Below are 22,064 nucleotides of genomic sequence, written 5' to 3'. Positions count from 1 at the left end.
GATACCGATTCCCGATATTTTGGACAAAAATTATCGCGGTCCGATATCAATGACGTCATAACTATTCTCAAAAAAGCAAAATAAATAAAATTGAAACGAAATTTTAGTATCGAACCGGGCCTAGTATATACCACTTGGCGAAGGCCCTAGCTTAGGTTAGGGTATCGACTTTAATACGATATTATCGGACATCTCTACCCAGGATTATAAAACTAACTAGGGGATTCCGATAATATCGGATCGCAGCAGATACCCGATACCAAGTGTGAGTATTGTTGTTAAAATTATAGCCATGATTTCGTGATTCAAAGTTGTGATATCTATTTTGAAAATAAATTCCCTAAAAATATTTTACAATTAAAATCGAAGATATGTAAGGCTCATAACGCTATAAAAATTGTTGACCTTATAACCCAGAAAACATTGACTTTGGACGTTTCAATTAAAAAAAATGCCTATTTGTGTATATTAATGACGTCATTTAATATCGGATCGGATCTCGATACTTTTTGCTCAAAGTATCGGTTATCGGGTATCGGACTAAAATGCCAAGTATCGGACATCACTAAATCTAACCAAGTATAACTACAGCAGTCGGCGACCCAATTAAATCAAATCAAAGACCAATGGGTTGAGAAACACTGAAGGCATGTTTGCACCACAGCTGGGCTGAGCTGAGCTGAGCTGAGCTGAGCTGAGCTGGGAGTAAAAATCGCTTTAAAACGTATTGTTTTTTTGCTTGAGTTTAGCAAAGCGTGAAAAGCTCGAAACAATAGAATTTAAATGCAAGCTCAGCACATGTAGCTGCAGTGTAAACGGGCCTTAATCTAAAACACTGGAGCAAACCACTTCACACAATCGCGTCTTTGCGTTCGGAGGCTCTCAGCCTTTTCAGTTTAGTGTTAAGGTTTCCGGAAAGTCGCCTGAGCGTCTTAAGCGAGATTTCCTTGACATCAAATGAGATTACGAGGGCGCTGATGTTGTAGGTCAACTTGCCAGCCTCCTCCAGCAATAGTTCGGTGCTTGTTGGGTCAGGGTCGTCCCGGTTTTGAGCCACTTTGTCGCAGAAGACTTGCATGCTTTCCTGCGCAGACATCAACCACGGTTGTGCGAAAGCTTGTCGAGAATCAAATACAATTTGTCTTTATACAGTGCCACCTGATTTCTCTATTTAGAATTAGGACAAATACGGCCATACACAAAGATTACTGTAAGTTAATAAATTCACTTGACTTAAATGTTTTGGACAAACGACTGGACTGTACGTTTTAGTTCAAATGACGTAAGTCTTTGGATAAAACTATTGACTAGACTTGACTTCAGTCTTTTCGACAATTTACTTAATTTGACTTAAGTCTTTTGGACAAATGACTTGACTTGACTTCAGTCTTTTGGACAATTTACTTAATTTGACTTAAGTCTTTTGGACAATTGACTTGATTTGACTTAAGTCTTTCGCTAATATTTAATTGGCTTTTGATGGACCCTTTAAGACTAGCTCACGAATCCCAAAGACGTTAAGAAGCCTTGAATAGAACGACATGGCGTTAATTCAAATTCTAATCTAATTTGCAAATTGCCTGTCCAAACTCTAATTTTAGTCCAAGTTTCATTCTCACCAATTATATACTTATTAGTGTCTCGGTCGGTATCGGGTACTATCGGACATTACTACCTACGATTCTATTGTTATTTTTGCTGGATTCTCACATTTAAAAAAAAACTCGTTTCGTTACTGAAAAAACAAAGTGGTAAGGATCAGAACTGAAGAAAAACACCCATGTTTCGTTAACAGTCAAAGCGACAACAATTCCCAAATCCAGCTCACCATGATTTGGGACGTGTGGGAAAGGGCTTCCCTCGCTTTTTCCCCTGTGAGACATCGGATCCCAGTTCGGGAATTCCCCTCCCTGTTCACCTTGTAAATGCAAAATTCGCCGGCTTCATTGAGAAAAGACGAAGTCCTGGATTAAAAATTGAACAGGAAAGTTGTTGTAACACGTAATAAAATATCAAAGCCCATAGAGAAGTAAGTAGCGTTTTATGAATGTTTCGAATAAATCTTAAAATGGATTGAGGTTGTAGTTAGACGTAGTAAGAATACCAACGCCCATATAGAAGCATTTTGTGAACGTTTTGAATAATCTTTTAATCATTTTTAATATCACATAAAATGATATTTTTTTCAATTCTATGAAACACAAATGCAATGTACAACAAAAAAGGCTTTAAATTTCTCAACAAAAACGACAAAAAAATATCTTACGAGGGGTCGTTTGACCTTGCGTGACCTTGAACTCGGTCAGCTACCGACTCGTGGATTTGGTTGATGATTTCACTCGATCGCTTGCCCGAAATGTCGAGTCGAAACTCGTCTGATCCGCAGCTAGTCTTCAAAATTGCGTAACCGAAATCCCTGGAAAAACGAGTCAAGTATAGTTTTTAAGTAAGGAAGATCAGTGAGGTCGACCTTCGCGAAAAAAACACTTAACTATTGATGTTGGCACCAGGCTTGAATCCCTAGATTAGTGGTTCTCAACTCGGGTGCCCGCGGCACTCTAGGGGGCCATGTTTAACGCTCAAGGGTGCTGAGAGATATTTTAAATTCTTTAGCATTCCAATTTTTGCTTTATTGTTTATCTTCTTGATAAAATTCAAAAAAAGGTAAAACAAATGTAACCTTATTGTAAAGTTAATGTGATGTTTCAATCTCGTTTCTTGTATCGTTACAGTTAACCACTAGCGGACTAGTTATAATTTTTGTTGTGTGCAAGCCAAAAAAGGTTGCGAAAAACTGCATTAGATACTAGGATGCTAGATATTGTTACACTAAAATACTTTGGTTAACGCAATGGTTGGTGAACTATTAAATCCCCAAACTACTGAATACGGTAATGAAGTCCTTATCAGTGTGCAGGAATTAAATAAAACACAAGGCTTTCATGTTGAAGGGGATCTACAGAATCACATTCAGTCAATAAAAGATACACACGCATAGATGTATACAACATCTGTGATCTAGCTCTTATGAAGCTGCTTTTTTACCAATGATAATGGCTTACGACCATGGTACACTGAAAGATTTTAATAGTCCAACCGAATCAGTCGATGAATGATGCAAAAAAGGCTGGGAAAACAACTAGTCTGCAGTGAGGTTCGAACTTACAACCTCGGTCATACCGGAACCGTCGCTCTACCAACTGAGCTACCCAGGCTCAAATGGGAGCAGGTCAAGAAACAACTATAGCACCGTTGCCTGCTTCATCCTGTTCGTAAAACTAGCCTGTGGTGAGTGTCGAACTCACGACCTCGGTCATACCGGGACCGTCGCTTCACCAACTGAGCTATACAGGCTCAAAGGGAAGCAAATCGAGGAACAACCATAGCACCATTGCCTTCTGCATTCTGTTCGTAAAACTAGCCTGTGGTGAGTGTCGAACTCACGACCTCGGTCATACTAACTGAGCTACACAGGCTCAGAGTTATTTAACTATATCTCTTACATTATGACAGTTATTGCGGCTTGCGAAGCGAGATGGGATCTCATGACCGCTTTCCAGTTGGCAGCGTTGAACTTGACCTCCACTTGACCTTCAGATGACGTGGAGAGGTCGGATGTGACGTCATCGAACGACGAGGTTGGAATTTCGTGAAGTAGCCAGCCATCGAAATCAATAATACCAGTGACTGGTAATTCCTGTGGGAAAAGATTTTAAATAGGCGCTCGCAATGCACAAGTATTAATTCAGGGGTTCTTAAACTGGGGTCCACGGACCCCTTGGGGGTCCGTGAACTAAATTTAGGGGGTCCATGAAAGCCAAATTGCAATATTAGTGTATATTTAAGAAGTAATCACTTTAATAAAGAAAACAATTTAATTAAAAATAAAACAGTTTTGTACTGAATGTATTTAGACTCCATTCCACAGTCACATTTTTTGACGAAAATCTACAAATTTATGAAATCTATTTGTACTGTTACGTCAATTTATGACATAATTTTTTATATTTTTTATCCTACAGTGGTTCACGCGGGATGAAAGAAAATTTTAGGGTTCCGCAGCAAGTTTAAGAACCTATTAATTGGATTGATAACGTTGTTATCTGGAGCAAATATAAGAGGAACTGTAAAACAAATTTTGCGTCCAAAGACATAAGATTCGATAAAATCGACAAATTTCCAAGTTTTAAAACGTTTTTTCTTTATTTAATTTCAACATCTAAATTTGTCATTATAATATAAATTTTATTGAAATTACTAAAAAAACCTGTGTATTATGTTGCAAAGTTGTATAATTCAAACAAATGTAAAAATTACTGTCCAAGGCTATAGAAGAATATACTTTTTTTCCACAGTTAGCTGTATTTGTATTAATTTAAAACTCCTGTATGGTATCTATCTGCATAGACTTTATTTAAAACATAATAAATATTTGGATATCATATTTTAAACGTTGGGAATAATTCTTCATTCATTTTTAACATCTGAATGTGACAATTTCTTTACTATATCATGGCATTGGTATTTCTATTGAAATTACCAAGAAAACCTGTGTATTACGATCCTTAAAGAATTCAAACAAACGTAAAAATCTTCGAGTTCAACTTACTTTCCCAGAGCGGGTAAAGGTCAAAAGTTCACGGGCGTGCTGCTTGGCGGAAATGACGTCAACCGATTTGTCGAGTAGAAAGTAAACCCGTTCGTGTTCTTCCAACTCGGTGGAAGGGGCGAGTAGGGACCCGTTATCGAGTACAACGGCGAGTAGATTGGATTTGAAACTCGATTCTCCTGAAATACAAAATAAAAAGTCGTTTTAGGAAAAACGTTTTCATTTTGCGGAACAAAAATTCAGAAACCACACAAGATTTAAATAAAAACCATAAAAGCCATTATATTCGATAAAATTGACATTTTGTTGTTTACAAATGTTTCGGCAATACATTATGACTTCGTCAGTATAAAACTACAGGTGAAGATAAATGCGATTAAACCACAAAAAAAAGAACAAAAAGTAACCGGGATATAACGTGATAGTCAGATTGGAGGTGAAACTCAATTATTTAAAAAAAAAAAATATATATATATATTATACACTACATAGGCGCCGAACTTTCAAAATTCCAGAGCGTTATTTTCTAACAACAGCAAATTTGCTTAATAATTAGATTAAAAATGTGAGCTCCAACATAACAGCTTTTGTGTTGTTACAATGTTACATACTATCACTGAAACAAACAATTTCGCCTTTTATAACTTTCTTATAGCACTTTTAGGCTAAAAAGTTTTCATTGAAATGGACAAAACGTAACATTAACTTGAAAAAAGTGCCTATCGTAGTAATTTAGGAAAGTTTTTAACACTTAAAGTGAACTAAAATGTGGCACAGGAATTAAATTGCATATCTATTGATATCTTCGTTGAATTGCAGAGCGTTTTGCCGCCCTGTCATAAATCCAGGGCGTCTAAAAATGCCCTGCACACCCACGTTTGGCGCCCATATATATAAATATATAGGGATGTCCTTACTTCACATTTTTGTACGATGTCCATAGCACAAAATGTAAAGGCTGAAACAAGCAAAATGGATCAAATTGAAATGTTCAAAGGTATATAGTTTTAGCCTCAATTAGAAGTCTAGTTACATTCAGTTACTATTTTTTGTTAAATTTACCGGAGGTAAAAATTGCTGCAGTGAATTTCAAATTACAGCTGATATTGCTAAATTTGTTATCGGATCGGCACCGATACTACCTAGTATCGGACGAGTATCGATACTACCATTTGGCACCGGGTATCGGCTCCGATCCGATATTATCGGACAACCCTTTATATGTATGCAACAAGAACCTACACAACACGAATCCCCTAGTACGGAAAAAGTACCGATAATAAAATTGAGATCGGGTATTTTCTGAATTAACGGACAGATATATAATATATATATTTAATAATAACCCACTATTTAAACGCACTATTATAGCTCAAATTTATTTGTTAATTGTTATCGGTCCGCATCGATACTACCCCAGTATCGAACAATTACCGATAATACAAATGCATGATCCGATCCAATACTATCAGACCCCCCTTTATATAACCCACTATCCAAACCCACACCGGAACAAACACTTGAAACTTCACTAAATATCACCTCCACCCAGCAGTTGTGTAGGTTCCACCAGCTCCGTCCTTGCATAGTTCTCCAGTGTGCTCGTCTCAATACTTTGCTCCAAGTTGTTACCGAGGTCGGCCCTCAGCTTGGAGCTATTAGGGTCCTGGACGCTTTCCGTATCTCTGTCTTCGCCGAATCTGTTATAAACAGCAACTAACTAATCCTAGTTTTAATAGGTTATTTTCAGTTGCAGTTGATTTATTTTGAGATTTCGGTCCTTTAAAGCAGTGACCGTGTCTTTGTCTTCACCGAATCTGTTGCAAATAGCAACATTTTTATCTCATGAAAGATACAAACATACAGTATGTATTAAATAACAAGTGGAATCTAGCCCTTCTGAAGCTGCTTTTGACCAACGAAAAGTCATCGCAGACTAACCGAATTAGTAAGACCGGAAGTTAACAAAAGAAAAAAAGAATCAAGTTCTTACTTCAGTACTTTTTCCATGTCAACAGTCTTTCCATATTTTTTCAACTTTGCCATTAGAAATTCGTCGGGGTAACCATGCTGGTATTTGAGGTTGATGGCAACACTTGCTGTAGAGAATAAATAATGTAGTTGGCATGAAATGGCATTTAGTGGGTACTTTAAAATGGTATACATTAACATGTGGGTTGTTACTTAAAGCGGTTATTTTGACAATTATTTCAAATTAGTTGATAAAATAATTGTATTATTATTTTTTTTGGTAATTTAGGGATCTAAGCTTGCTCCGACACTTTCTAGTTGTTGTTTTTTTCATATCGTAAGATTCAAGCAAAACCACTAAAGTTGTAAAAAGATCCAAAACAACTTTATTTAACAGGAGCAGAATATTATATATTTACGCAAATAGCATCATCAGTTCTGCTAAGATTCCTAATTTGAATGAATTTCAACTGAAGTGCTGATGCTAATTTGCATAAATTTTTTTGCCGGAAAAACAATTGTACCATTGAAACAATGCCTGGCAGCAACTGCATGTTCATAATTGAAAAAGACAAGAATGTAACTTACTTGGAAATTCTTGGTCGTCTTTGCCCATTTTCTTGATGGTTCTCGCGACCGTTTTGTTTCCTGTTTTTACCATGTCCATGAAGCTCTGTTCCGCTTCGTTAAGCACCTCGATTATTTGACCTTGCTTTCGCTCAAGGTCAGGCATCGCGTCCGACTGATGACGTAAGAACAAAAGGGCGAACGTCATAGGATAGTAGCTTTACGGCGGAATTCATATTTATGTACGAAAGGGCGTATCTTTATGGAATCCAAACATTTTTTTACATTTGGGAACTGACGATTCCAATATAGGCGAAATATAAATTTATTTAAAAAATTCCGATCCAGGTTTTACACGGGTTTTTGGAGTTTTATTGGCTCATCTATTTGTATTTATGACTATATATTATTGGCTGCTGGTGCAGTTTTTATATCCTAAATCATGGGAGCTTAAAAGTCACAGAATGCTTATATATAGGAAATTCCTTTATTTTTCTTTTTATAGATCAAATATTATAGATCAAAACATGCTCCGCTTAATGAACAATCGATTTATTTAAAATGCAAAATATAAAATCCACGCATTTCAAAAAAAAAGAAATGAGGCTTTTGTCATTTCTATTAATTAGGAAACAATTTAAAATGTTGGAGCATAATGGCTGGAGGTTGTAATAAGACGTAATAAGAATATCAAAGCCCATACAGAAGTAGGTAGCTTATTGAACGTTTCGAATAAGTCTTTATTCATTTTCAACATAATTAAAAAAAATTATTAGAACTACGACAGAATTAATGTTTGCGTTCCATAGCGTTATTTACAGTGTTGTAAATGAGTCATTTTGGAATGACTTAAGTACAAGTCAAGTCTTATAGAAAAAATGACAAAAGTAAATGGCGAGACCCAAGTTAGGCCATTTTTAAAAGCAAGTCAACTTCAAGCCATTTGCATCAAAATGAAACGTTAAACTATTAAAATAGTTAAACTAGTCGGAGTAACAATAGCCTAACTAAAAAAACAAGCACACAAAATATAGCAGGCAAAAACTTTTAACGTTTAACATAGTAAATTAAAACTGCGTTATTTATACCCTGGTTTGAATAGACAAACAGTTGGTTATGCAAGCGGCTTACCAGTGAAGAAATGACGACGGGCACAAGTCTGGAGAGAAATATGTTGGGCGCCCTTAGTGGTTCCATACCTTGTCTTACCGCTCTTCGCAAGACCTGTGGACGCATAAACCGATGTACTATTACTTTATAAGGGAACACACAATAAGACCTAAAAAGCAATAATACCTAAAGCAGAAAAATCTATAAAACCATAGTATTAAGACCAATGACATATTAAAGCTAAATACGCCATTATATCCACAACAGAATAAGAACTTAGTCCTCTGAATAATACATAAACCTGTCGGATAATCAAACATGCACACACAAATATGTGTTAACAACCAAGAATAAGTGCTAAATGTCGGAATAAGTCCTCAATTCATCGGAATAAGGCCTAAATGGTCAAAATAACGCCTAAAACTGTAGGGAGAAGGTATGGGACGGTAGGGGGCCATGGAAAAAACATATTTATGAAAAAAAAAGTTGTGTCAAAAAAACAAAAAAAAATCATAACAAAAGATTCAGGATACAAGAGTAACACCTCCCAATGCCTTGGTCTAGCTTTGCAAAGAAAATTTCAATTTTAACGCAAATGTATTTTTTAAACAGTATTACATCAAATATATATGATAAATTTGAAATATAACTGCTTACCTGTCTAACTATTAGATCTCTTCCTCTTACACCAGGAAATATACCGTCGCCAATGGCAACAGTCAGCATACGAATGTGATCGGCCACTATTCGATACGCTTGGTCGATTTTGTCGTTGTCAAGGTCGCCCATTTGACCTTGGTAACCTCGACAGCCGCAAAGCTGTTAAAAAATTATACTGAAGTTATTTTGAAAATTGTTTAAAACTTATTCCGGTTTGCCAAGATCATTTAATAAAAATTGATTTATTTATTTGACAAAAAGTGTATACGTCAATGAAGATCAATAAATACCTTTTCTTGGAAAAAATATTAGTGCTGTAGTTTTCAGCAGCAAATTGGACCATAACAAAAATTTTAAATTCATCGTAAGAAAACAAAACTTAACTTCAAAATTTGATATCGGCAACATATTTAAAAATACAAAAACAAAAAATGGCATTTATAAAAGTTGGCAAAAAATACACATTTTAAAAGGCATAGGCCTGGTCCTCCCTGGATCCACCCCGAAAAATTTATTAAACTGTAATATGTGTGTCCTGCAACATCCAGCTCACTCTAACTACTGGTTCTCATTTTCATATTCATCCCTTACAAACGCAAACACTGTCAATTCCTCCCCAGAAAAAATCAAAAAGTATTCTACCTTTTTTATTTATGACTTTGGTGCACCAGAAGAGTCGACAAAATTGAAAAATATATGTAAAACTACAAAAAATAGACACATGTGTGCCAAGAGTCAAGACTTGTTACCAGTTTTGGATGCGCTAATCTTCTGAAAGTTGAGTTTGTTTGAACGCATGATGTAGGTATTAATTTTATACCTATCTAAAAAAGTCTGCATTGGTAAATATTTATTAAATGGCAAAATGGTTAAAAAATAATATAGGGTTAGAGCAAATTAGACTCTTTACAATACCAATCAATACAGTTAAATAAGCTTTTTATTGCATATAACAATTAAATAACTTATTTTTTATTTACCCTCCCAAATTTCTTTTCTGAAATGAATTTCCTAAATTAGCCGTGGCACCCTTTGAGAACCACTGGTCTAACTCAATATAAGATAAACATGATTCATGTAATTCAGTGGTTGGCCTAAAATAAAGTGTGCCAGTCACAGCAAAAAGTACAGTAGCTTTCAAAAAGATCTTTTGTGTTGGCAAAACTTGATCTTAAATAATAAATTAAATTGTATTTTTTTAGTGAGTCCTCCAAGCCCCTCTTACTAACCCTTCACACCCCAAGTTTCAGAATCATTGCTTTAAACCATTTTAACAACAAAGCTTTGTTGTAACATTTATAGCAAACCTTTTCTAGCTTGTTAATAATTGGCTTGAAGAGATCTGTGTCGTAGTTTGACTTCTGACCCTGAAGTATCGTTGATATCCGTTCCAAACCCATCCCCGTGTCAACGTGAAACGAATTAAGCTTGGTAAGTGTGCTCTCATCTAACCTGAAAATCAAATATAAACAATGTTTACTTTTTTATTTATAAGGTTATCTTTAAAATTATGATTGTTTTCAACAATTACAGTTAAATTTAAACGCAAACCTTTAACACTTAAGTGTATATGACATTTGAAATTAATTGCATGTTTAAAACAAATCTTGTCCTATTTTTTTTTTAAACTTTTCGCAAATATTTCTGGCTTGATTTTTGGAATATGCAAGTTAAGGGGAAATCCAACTTAAAAAAAACACTCTCTGCCTACAATATTATTCCCAGTCCAATATAAATAAAAAATGGTTTTCCGATTTAAAAAAAAGTTGAAAAGAACTGTAAAATTAAAGTTGGTGATAAAGAACTCCTAATCACCTGTTGTATTGCATAAAAACAAGGTTCCAAATTTCGACGACAGAAGAATTGTTGACGTTAACTAGTTGCGGAACAAACTGTCCGCTTTCACTCGTGTCATAGTGAATTTCCGTACATGGTCCACATGGACCTGTGTCGCCCATCTCCCAAAAGTTGTCTTTCACACCAAACGGAAGGATTCGTTCCTGGGGTATTCTACAAGAAGTGTGAAGCAAGTTTAAAACCAAACAAATATAACTGTTGCTTGCTGCATCCTGTTTATTGAACTAAAAAACAACCATAGCACCGTTACCTGATGCATCTTGTTCGTAAATCTAGCCTGCAGTGAGGTTCGAACTCACGACCTCGGTCATATCGGGACCGTCGTTCTACCAAATGAGCTACACAGGCTTAGAGGGGGGCAAGCCGAAAAACAACCATAGCACTGTTGCATGCTGCATTCAGTTTGATGTAGCCTCTATTGAGGGGAGTCAACAGCTCACATTGTTTTTCTATTCTAAAAATCTTACCCTAGAGATTGCCATATTTCCCTTGTTTCCATGTCCGATTCCAAGCCTAGCTTTTCACATCCGCCAAAATACGTGACATAAAGCCGATCTTTGGGCAACTTACAGATGTCAACCAGGAATTCCCAGGCCATCTGACATGCCTTATCCTGAATAAAATAAGCATTTCCATGAAAAGTACATTTTTTAAGTAAATGCCTTATAAGTCACCAGAATTAATTTAAGTTTCTTGTTAGAGAAATACACTTAGTTTTTTGAAAAAGGTACAATTCTACAAATATTAGTATACTTTTTTTTCTTTCTCCTTATATCTTCCCCTGTTTATCGGTTAGTTAAGCTTTAGCGAAATTCTGTTTACTCAATTTTTGTTGGCTTAAAGTGATCAAAACTCAAATAAGACAATAGCATAAATCAATTCAAATTTATTCATATGTATCCGTATTGCTTCTAGGTACAAACCAGGAATTTAGAAAAACTGATTTAATAAAACAGCTTAGCAGACCATAGCAGACATAAATAATCAAAAGTTAAAACTCATATTAATCATAAAATAACAGGCTTTATATTCAACTACAACACAAAGAAAGACCTAAATAACCTTTTAAAATACTTAAAAAATCTCAAACCTTAAAATAATCTCCAAATGACCATGATCCAAGCATCTCAAAGAATGTGTGATGGGTGTGATCCTTTCCGACATCTTCAAGGTCGTTATGTTTGCCCCCTGCCCTTATGCATCGCTGGCTGTTCACGGCTCGCTTGATGCCAGAAAACGGACTCTCGCTTGTGCTTTTTCCAAGGAAGATTGGTTTGAACTGTAAATTTGTGATGCTATTATGATCAGGGTAAAGTTGAAAAAATTCTGTGTACCAACTGTTGACCTAAATATTTGGTAAAAGCCCGGCCTGGAAAGTATGGCAGATCTTGTGAGTGCATAGCGGAAAAAACAGGGGTAACGGGGTGCACAAATGGGTAAAAGTGCACCCTCACCTGGTGTAACAAATTTGGGTCCATATTTTATTTTTTGTACTGCAGATTGGGTCTTAAAAATAATCGAGGGTGCACTTGTCCCAGGTTGGAAAGTAAGGCCAGTATAGTACTCCATTTTCAGCCGTGCAAATTTTGCAAATAACAGCCGCGCAAATTTGGTGGGAAATGTTATAACAGCCGCGCAATTTCAAGCTGCAAAATCGTCTCCCCTGCGCAAAATCAAAAGTTTCAAATCTGGCACTTGTCATACTTTCCACATCATTTCATAATATATAATTTAGCGGAAACTTAATTCTAGATTTTACGTGTGCAATTTTACGAATAAGATGTGAGGTGCACACAAATTGTCTTAAAAGTTCAATTGCGTACTTTTTTCTCTCCACAGAGTGCAGATGTAATTATATGCAAAATTTAAAAACTGCATCAAATCACGGTTTTTAAACACATGCAAATACCTGGTTCATTCCAGCATTAACGAACAGCAACGAACGGTCGTCTGGCGAAAAGACCTTGGACGAAGGGACCAATGTATGTTGTCGGTCCTCATAAAATTTAAGGAAAGCTTTTCGAATTTCAGCCGACGACGAAACATTTCTTCTCAGTAGAGCTTGAATTGCGAAGGGCTTCGACAGCAACAGTTTTCCGAGCTCTATAAACGGACCGGGAGCCATTTTCACGTGAAAAAATCACTTTTTTGCAAATGCAACTCGCATGTGCAATGACTAAGCTTAGCTCGGCTACTTTAACATACCTATTAAGTTCGAAAATAACATTTCTTACAAGCAAGCGCAGTAAATGTGAAGTATTGGTTGTTTTTTTAGATAGACATAAAGTCTGCTGTAAGTTCTAGACCCACTATGCTTGAAATTTAAAATAGATGACACTAATTTAACAAAAAAAATTAGCCACATAAGTGTAACAGTATAATATATTTTTTATGAGCGAAGCTAATAAATGCCTAATGTTATCCTGGTGTTTGCGTTAAAGACTTAAACTGTTCCATAAGGGTATTTCCCAGTTTTGAAAGAAATTGGATAAGTTTTCTAGTTTCAGCAAAAATTATTTTAAAATTAATGAAAATTCCTGGCTTTTCCTTTGTCTGAGACAGAAGTGGGAAACCTACGGCCCGCGGTCTGGATCAGGCCGCCAATGTAAATCATCCGACCCGCCATCTCTTTTGCAAACTCGGTACTCATTTCTCATTTTTTGGGCATTCAACTGTAACTGCAAACATTTTTCGCAATTCGCGAAAATCTTGGTTCTACATTGTTTCAGATTAAAGGCACGCCTACCCTTGATTGGAATTATCAACAATAGAAGTTTCATAAACTTTTATTCTATCTGCAAATAAACCTCAAAGTTTAAAAACCCGAGTAAAAACAGGATCAGACCCTGGTTTTTAAACTTTGAGTTATTGTTGTTAATATACGAGTCAGCGGATCAGTGATCGACGAGCAGAAATCTGCTGCCAATGGTTTTGGATTCCATAAATATACGCCCATTTACTTATTATATCGGAATGCATTTAATTGCGCTTTCTAAAAATGTGTCGTCTTTTTAATATGAACATGGCATAGAGAGTTCAACTGTCCTATTGAAATTAAAAATTAAACTAGATCACCGATAAGATTTCTCGGGTTTACTCGAGAGTATTTTAATTAGATCTATTATAGTGATCATTGGCGGAATCACATTTTCAACCAAATTAACCCATTTTTTCGCGCTTGGACCAAAACCATTAACTTAGCACACTTTACCATTAAAAAATGTATTAGCAACGCAACACACATCAATAAATTTAATTTCATGTTCTACTCTACCGAAACAAAATAAAACGTCTGTAGGTGGTTTAAATAAGATTAGTTTCAATACCTGAAAACGATAAGGTAAAGACTAGTTTTTTTTCGTAAAAATCGAAAAACTGCGCTTGGAACAAAAATACAGGCAATTACTGTCTCTACCAATAAAGCGACGATAAAGTCTTGGAAATTTGCAACTTTTTCGAATCAAGTGCCATAGCAAAAAATGACTAAACAATTTCATAGGCACTCTTTTTCATAATTAGGCAAAATATTATTCCATTCATCGCTTTGACCAGGACCTGTGGACGTTTCCCATTTTAAAGCTTGGTTTCAAAGCTGAGAATTACAAACACAGGTTTTCCCTACATATTGACCAACTATCGTCTGCGGAAAAATGAGGAAAGTGTGTTTGTGGCACCAGCGAAAAGCTGCGGGTTCTTTGCGGTCGTCTGGCTGCTCTGCATGTCCTGAAACAAAAACACCAGACTGAAGCACCACTGCAAGTTATAGGTATCCGAAGCAGGTCACACGTTACACAAGACCTGGGAAACCACGGACCGCAGACAGGATCTGGCCCAACAGACAATATAATCCGTCCAGAGTCTCTCTTATAGTAATGTTTTTAGGCAAAAATAAGCCTTAACATATTATTTCATGGTTTCAGAATATTTTATTGAATACATTACTCTTGTAAGGCATCCTCACCTATCCCTACTCTTACCAGCTTGTCTAAAAGGTACAAGAAATCACACTTTGTATTATGTTTATTCGAGATCCCCATTTTTGACACGGCCCGCAAGGCATTTTCTGATTTTTAAGCGGCTAGCTGTAAAAAATAATTTCCCACTCCTGCGTTATACGAATACACCCGTGCTTTGCAATTCATTATCAAGCTACAAACCAAGATGATACCAAATTGCTAGAAGGATTCCAGTCATGATTTGCGATCAAACGAAAAATATTTTACAAAGTGATTTCTACGTTTAAAATTAAATTTATCAAGGAATGGGAACTGGAGGTAACTGAACCTTGTAACACTATAGCAAAATGTGGCCAAATCACTTTAAAAATAGCTTTGAATTCAATCTTGTTTTGCTAGTTTGAGCACAGTAATGACGTCATTTCGTACTGACTCGCGATACTCTTCGACTAATATACCCAGTATCGGAATAAATTCCAAGTATCGCACACCCTAGTTCTTATAAATGGAAAATATTTCTGGCACTTACCTGCATTTTAGCTTGTGCCAGCTTGAATGCTTCGAGTGGTTCGCTGTACGACGAATAATGCTTCAGAACAGGCCGCACATCGTCAACCTCACTAGTGGCGATTGCTGCACATAACGAAAGTGAATTGTAAAAGTTTAATATTAAATTCTTTAAAACTTAAAATTATTATATGAGTTTTCGCTTCTTTTTTGAGAAAAAACACCAAGTTAGAGGCTATTTACCCGGGCTCTAAAGTAGTTCAAATCGACATATTATCACTAACCGGTGCAAGTGTAAAACGGGCGATCCGGTCAAATAACCTATAGGCACCTCCTGTGGCTATTTACCCGGTTAACAAAGTAATTTAAATCTATTTCGGAATAATGTATGGAAATTTTGCAAAACTCGGGAATTTAAATCTAATACTACCGCTATCCAAACCCAAATGCTAAGCCAACCCTAACCCAAATCAATAAATAATCACGTATGGGTGCAAGCATAAAAGAATGATCCGGGCAAATATCCACTTCCAAACATTATTACAATTTAAAATAGTAAAAAAAAGAAGAAAAAAAAGTTAATTTTTTAAATTATAAAACCAAAAAAAAGGTACTTCTTAAAAATGCAGCAAGATCGAAAAGTGTGCTGTCGCTAGTCGATCCGTCCCACTTTTGCAGGCACAAGCCGTTCTCCGGTTGTTTCTCGAAAGCTCTTCTGTCGCAATCGACGATAAGGACTTTGCTCAAGTCGCGATTGAGGTAGCGAAGGTCCTAGTGGGAGCAATTTAAGCAAAAATTGTAAGAATTAGATGGCTCCAAAATGTAAATTTTCAAACCGTGCATTTAGGCAATCACAAAAAAGCTAAAACTTGAGCTAAAAATGCCTGTGGATTTAATTAGGGGTGCAGTATTTTTTTAAATTCAAAGTAAATAAGAACAGATTAAATAAGACTTATGTATGACTTGGTCTTAATTTTAAATCTCAATACAGCTTGTTAATTTGTGCGTACCCAACTTTCCCAGATTTAAAAAAAGTGAAGCAACGATTTAGTTAAACAAGTTACCTTTTGATAGTAAGGGTCAAGTTTCGGAACTTCCCCTTTTAAAATGTTTCCCAGCGAGAAACCGGACTTGTACCGAGCTGCGTCACGGAACAGTCGGTACATGATGTAACCGTTCTGGTCCATTGATTCGATGAGTGGATACGCTGTCTGCAACAAAGTAAATAAAACGGCTAGAACCACTTTGACTTAATATCTAACAGTCATGAATTTTCAAATTCTAAACCAAAGGTTCACATTCTTCGTGAAAGAATACACACACATGCCTGTTCAACAACTGTGATCTATTCCTTCTTACAATTTGTGCTTTGAAATTTATTGCGATAACAATGATAACTATAAAATAACTTTTAAGGGTCGTTATACTTTTGAAAAAAAGAAAAAAAATCATGACAGCAATCATTTTAACAATAAAGAGCAGAATACCTGATAACCTAAAAAATAAAGAGCAGAATACCTGATAAAAAATGTAAGTTCTAACTATTGCAAGACTACAAAAAATATATAGATACCAAATATAGAAAAAAATGTAAAGAAGAGGCAACGGAAATATTAAATTGACCGAGTTAGTGGATCAGGGTAATCTTATTCCTTAAGCCTGATAATATAGAATGGTGTACTGTTGAAACATTTTAACTAAGAAAATATGTAATTAGAGACTTTTGTTAAAATGTGCAATTATTTCTTACCATTCCAGTTTCTTTAGTGAAAATGACGATTTCGAACATTGGCGGACCGACCTGACTGAGAAAGTAGTCAATTCCTGGACGCTTTTTAAACCTCCAACCCGTAACTGACTGCAAAGATAAACGTGTAAAAACGTTAGAATAACCACCAAAATGGATTTCACATATACTAGAATGTGTGTGTGTTATGTAAACAATATACTGTATGTCATTTATATAAATACTCACAGTATTTTAGTAATGGTTTTAGGTCTCAAACTCTCAATGATGTTAATTTGCTATTCATGTAAGATAAAATGTTTTACAATTCAAGCAGGAAATAGCTTTTTTAAAGCAGGAAATAGGCACAAAACATTGCTGCTTGCCACTAGCAAAAAATGTATAGATATAAAACTACATTAAAAAATGTCTGTTTAAGATTATAAAATCTGGAATGGAGTTGAATCTAACATTTAATTTGCGTATATATTTATATGTGTAGGAACTAAAACTTTTAATTTTTTTTTGGAAACCTAAAATTTGATTACTTGACATGTTTTCAATAGAATTTTAACACAAAGCAGTACACTTTTAAAAGAACATAAAACAAGTTCAAGTTTTCAAATATTTAAATGAAACAGGTTTTTTAAAATATTTCTGTTATGCACAATCAGTTCAAAGATATAATCAAACACTTTTAAGAAAGATTTTGTGGCAACCCTGAAACTATAAAATATTTTTTAACACCTATGATGATATAACGCTGTATTATACGAATGCTGTATTATACATGCCAACATTTCACAGATAGATCTACCCTTGTTAAAGTAAGGACCAAATGTTAAAATATACTTTTTCCTTTCTAAATACTTTTTTAGCCACTCACATCATACACAGGGCGAAGAAATACGTCCATCAATTCAATGACAAGTGTGTATGGAGGTTGGTAATACGGTTCAGAAAGTGGCTCGGGTAATAACTTTTTCGAAGAAGGTTCAACAATGTCCTGTAAAAAATCAAATATGTGAATTACTTTAGGTAAAACTTGAATTTTTTTTTATATGACCTAAAATTACAAAAGCAATGAAAAACATGTTTGCATTGATGACATATTTATTGTCACTGATAGAAATTCACTTTAAGTCTTCAACAGACTAACTAAATCAGTTGATTACTTATGGATAATCAAGCAAGACTTACTAGAAAAACAACCAGCCTGTGATGAGGTTCGAACCCACAAACTCAGACCATAGTGGACCGTTGCCTGGTGCATCCAGTTCGTAAAACTAGCCTGTGGTGAGGTTCGAACTCACGACCTTGGATTACCAGGACCGTTGCTCTACCAACTAGGCTACACAGTACACAGGCTCAGAGGGAAGCAAGTTGAGAAACAACCATAATAAAACTAGCAAAACCCCGTAAAACTAGCCTGTGGTGAGGTTCGAACTCACGACCTTGGATTACCAGGACCGTTGCTCTACCAACTAGGCTACACAGTACACAGGCTCAGAGGGAAGCAAGTTGAGAAACAACCATAGATCTGTTGCCTGCTGCAACCTGTTTGTGAAACTAGCCTGTGGTGAGGGTCGAACTCACGACCTCGGCCATCCCGGGAAAGTCGCTCTACCAACTGAGCTACACAGGTTTGAGGGGAGCAAGCCAAGAAACAACTATAGCACCATACTTGTGTATCCTATACTTGAAAGTAATTCACTGATCATAAACCCAGCTTTACTTTTCAACTTACTTTTTTGACCAACTTTATTTCACTCCATGATCTTTTGATATAACCAAGAACAACGGGCACTAATAATAAAATGTATGTTTAGTGTTTAGTTAGATTCTTTTCCATATGCAGCAAAATATATTAAAAAACACATTGCACCTCAAATAACAGTTATGGCAATATAGTTATCTCTAAAAATATATACAAAGAAACATTAAATTAATATAAAAACAAAATGTTTTACTCACATGAAGAAAATTCATCTTCCACCTACAAATAATTCAAATTTGTTTGTTGTTCGTTATTTTCAACATAACTTGGATATTTCTTATGTCTGTGCAGTTTCTTACCTCAATTCCAAGTTCATCCAGTTTTGGTTGACCTAATAAAATATACAAAAAATATCTTTCTTACATTGTTAATTTATTTATAATTCAATGAACGATATTACATATTGCGGTCCTAAAAATAAACATCTTTTATATGAAGAATTTTACTATGATATGGATTGCCAATTAATCCTATACATAATTACATGTTTAGCTTGAGTTTAGCTAAAGATCAACAACGACACTTTTATTTACAATCTAAACTAATACAGGGCAATCTCCTTTTTGACAGTCTATTAGGTTATCAAACACATACACAATTTAAAGAACTTTATTTTTGCTTTAAATGTTTATGTTAACAAACATATCAGTTCTATTGTTACCTCTTTGAATAATAAATATCGGAGTCATGACGCCCATCGTGGCAAGTAGCATCCACTTTGCGTAGCGTTGGCTGCGAAGAAATGCAGATTCTCCTTCTTTCTTGTCTTCTCCGCCGGTTTCACTTTTTTCATTTTCAGTTTTTGCAGAGTTTTCACTTGATTCACCTTCTTTAGCATACATTGAGCCCAAAATGTTGCTTTTTACCTCGCTTGGCTTGGCTGGTTCCCTATCGGGGAAATCTCCTTTGGAGGTTGCGCTTGAGTAACTCCTTTTTGAAGCGCATTGTTCTGTGCAAAGCAACATGCTTGCAGCCAATTTTCTTACGCTATAGGCTTCCAGAATGTTGGTTGCGCTAACGTCGTTGCTACTAATGTTTGGGGGAGTTTGAAACGTTGAAAAGTCCGCCGTCCATATCCTTTGGGAGCCGGTGCGATTTAAAATCGAGGTGAAATTGTTTAAAGTGGAGTTTGATGCAAATAAATGCCCCCTGCTTAAGCAAGCATGGCTGTTCGGCAAAGTCGTGTCTTTGTCAAAGGTTTTAACGCAGCTTCGCCACGCTATTGATTTGCTCAGGATGTTCTTTGCCATTTTCCTAATGTTCCATATTATGTAACTGTAAAGTTTGGCAATAAAGTTTCTGAGCAGGTAAAAAACGACTTATTACCCAAAGTTATGCTCTTTTTGGCCATATTTGATATAGTTTGAAGGTTTATCTTTAAATATCAAACATTTCTGCACTGGTCTAGAGTGTGGGTTAATGTTTTATGTTAGGTTGGATAAAAGTAATATTATTAAGGAGAAGCTATTCACCCGGACACCAAAGTAGTTCAAATCGACACAATCACTACTGTACTGTGCAAGCGTAAAAAAACGACCGGCGCTGGTCTAGAATCCTACCACAACAAAACACCATTTGGGTTAGGGTGCGGGTTAGCGTTTGGGTTAAGGTGGGTCAAGTATTATTATTAAACAAAAAATATAATAATACTTGACCCACCCACACCCGAACGCTAACCCGCACCCTAACTCAAATTTTGTGCGTTGATTTTGAAACTGTGGTAGGATTCTAGACCAGCGCCAAACGACCTGTTTAAATAGCCCATAGGTACTTCCTGAGGCTATTTACCCGACTAACAAAAATTACATCAATTGCCGAAAAAAAATCTATATAATTTTTGCAAAAGTCAAAAACAATTTTTTTTTTAATTTTAGAAAATTTAATCAAATACTACCACCTAAACCTAAACGCTAACCCCAACCCCAATCAATATATAATTACGTATTGGTGTAAGCTAAGCGTAAAAAAGCGGACTGGTTAAATGGCCAATTCCTCATAATATACTTTTTCTCCCATATTTGTTTCTTTCTTGCAATTTTAATTTTCAAAACTCGTTCTATCACTGTAAAAAAGTGGTAGGATTGTAGACCAGTGCCGTACCCTTAATTATTACATTTCTAAACTCACTTTCGTACGATATTCAAGTAATTAGGCATTTAAAAACGTATAAGTCAGCAAGCAATCAGCATGCGATACACTTGAACTTGGTTTAAAACAACATATAAGGAAGATAATCAGCGTTTGAAAAAAAAACTTAGCTTAAAAATACATTACATCATAGCGAAAACCATTACATTGTTATTGGAGAAAGCATGGAAGTTTCTTGAAATAGAAATCGCACTTTGACCAAGTCACGCATGAGAGCATGAGCACATAAAACGATGGAACAAAATTCTGCAAGTTCCGCCATAATTTTCTTACCTAAATGTTACAAACAACAAATAAATTCCGTCTAACCAATGCCTAAATCAATATTTATTGATAGCCGTAGTTGTATAATTCCAAATCTGAAAATCAGGGTTGCTGTTTTATCTGATGAAACACGTTTGACAGTTGTGGGAGAGCTTGTCAAAATTACATTACAATTGCGTTCAACAGTGTCACTTGATTTAAAAATTCTATATTAGGCCTTTAACGTATAGGCACTGGACTAGCATCGTACAAGTTTAAAATTATGCAACACTTTGATACGTAAAAATTCCAGTTTTGTTGGCATATGCAGAAATACCAATACACCATTTCTGAACCGTCACTTACTACGTAATTATCAAAGAGGGTCAGAACTCAGAAAATCCCCCAAAATTAGTTGTTTCGTTTTTCAAAGAATATTATGTATTTAATCTCTTTGGGTTTATCAAAGAGATATTCGTTATAATCTCTTTGGTTTTATGTTTTGTTAAATTAGTCTTTGCTGAAAAGAAACGTCGCTAGTGGCACAAGAGAGTATTGTGTTGTTATTACAGACTTCTTGTTCAATAAATTGTTATTTCCGAGAATTAATTGGAAATCAACTCCCTATTTTGATAATTAGACAGACTGTTAACGAAATGATCTAAGAATTATTGTTTTGTCGTTGTTAGTTAACTATTTGCTTGGCGCTTACTAGTTCCTGATGGTTGGTGGTTTTATAGTGCATAACATTGAGATGTTTTTGGTAGGCAGAAAGTATTGTTGCAGAAACATAAATATAGGGATATTCACCGAAAAACAGACATTTATATGTAGTTAACAATAATTACCCTTGATACCATGTGGGTCAAAACCCGTTTGCTAAACCGACTGACACGGTGCACTCTACTTAAAACCGATTTTGTTTCCGCCCTT

The 22,064-nt window shown here is 35.5% G+C and overlaps 2 protein-coding genes and 1 long non-coding RNA gene across 3 annotated transcripts; all 3 read right to left on the bottom strand.

Moving 5' to 3' along the window:
• Positions 1-681: 681 nt before the first annotated feature.
• Positions 682-12,899, bottom strand: LOC146134830 (alanine--tRNA ligase, mitochondrial-like). Its single transcript, XM_083395672.1, has 14 exons — positions 12,684-12,899; positions 11,865-12,053; positions 11,242-11,387; positions 10,733-10,927; positions 10,225-10,369; positions 8,915-9,076; positions 8,279-8,371; positions 7,169-7,322; positions 6,603-6,708; positions 6,224-6,309; positions 3,504-3,687; positions 2,267-2,416; positions 1,829-1,964; positions 682-1,084 (listed from the first exon to the last, which is right to left on the bottom strand). Exons 1-14 carry the CDS (start codon positions 12,897-12,899, stop codon positions 851-853), a joined length of 2,196 nt encoding a protein of 731 aa, XP_083251798.1. The 3' UTR covers positions 682-850.
• On the bottom strand, positions 4,627-6,245 carry LOC146134831 (uncharacterized). Its single transcript, XR_014501594.1, has 2 exons — positions 6,152-6,245; positions 4,627-4,788 (listed from the first exon to the last, which is right to left on the bottom strand). It is a non-coding gene; the product is annotated as an uncharacterized LOC146134831 (long non-coding RNA).
• A 1,508-nt stretch (positions 12,900-14,407) lies between the features above and the next one.
• On the bottom strand, positions 14,408-20,272 carry LOC146134829 (mitochondrial import inner membrane translocase subunit TIM50-like). Its single transcript, XM_083395671.1, has 10 exons — positions 19,402-20,272; positions 19,040-19,071; positions 18,938-18,959; positions 18,711-18,769; positions 17,850-17,969; positions 16,988-17,095; positions 16,302-16,448; positions 15,852-16,008; positions 15,260-15,363; positions 14,408-14,497 (listed from the first exon to the last, which is right to left on the bottom strand). Exons 1-10 carry the CDS (start codon positions 19,988-19,990, stop codon positions 14,408-14,410), a joined length of 1,428 nt encoding a protein of 475 aa, XP_083251797.1. The 5' UTR covers positions 19,991-20,272.
• Positions 20,273-22,064: the final 1,792 nt, after the last annotated feature.

Source organism: Ascidiella aspersa, chromosome 8, assembly GCF_963924565.1.
Source record: "Ascidiella aspersa chromosome 8, kaAscAspe10.2, whole genome shotgun sequence".
NCBI lineage: Eukaryota > Metazoa > Chordata > Ascidiacea > Phlebobranchia > Ascidiidae > Ascidiella > Ascidiella aspersa.
The sequence above is the reverse complement of the archived record's forward strand: the minus strand, read 5'-3'. Positions and strand labels throughout refer to the sequence as shown.

What these genes read in the sequence shown, in the direction of transcription:
- LOC146134829 (XM_083395671.1), bottom strand. Translation starts at nt 19,990, where the DNA reads ATGGCAAAGAACATCCTGAGCAAATCAATAGCGTGGCGAAGCTGCGTT. An exon ending in GATATTTATTATTCAAAGAG is followed by an intron (nt 19,072 to 19,401) that starts GTAACAATAGAA and finishes ATATTTTATTAG; the next exon opens with GTCAACCAAAACTGGATGAA. An exon ending in TCTTGCTGCATTTTTAAGAA is followed by an intron (nt 15,364 to 15,851) that starts GTACCTTTTTTT and finishes CGTTATGTGCAG; the next exon opens with CAATCGCCACTAGTGAGGTT.
- LOC146134830 (XM_083395672.1), bottom strand. Translation starts at nt 12,899, where the DNA reads ATGGCTCCCGGTCCGTTTATAGAGCTCGGAAAACTGTTGCTGTCGAAG. An exon ending in CATTTGGAGATTATTTTAAG is followed by an intron (nt 11,388 to 11,864) that starts GTTTGAGATTTT and finishes TATTTTATTCAG; the next exon opens with GATAAGGCATGTCAGATGGC. An exon ending in AGACGACCAAGAATTTCCAA is followed by an intron (nt 6,709 to 7,168) that starts GTAAGTTACATT and finishes TATTCTCTACAG; the next exon opens with CAAGTGTTGCCATCAACCTC.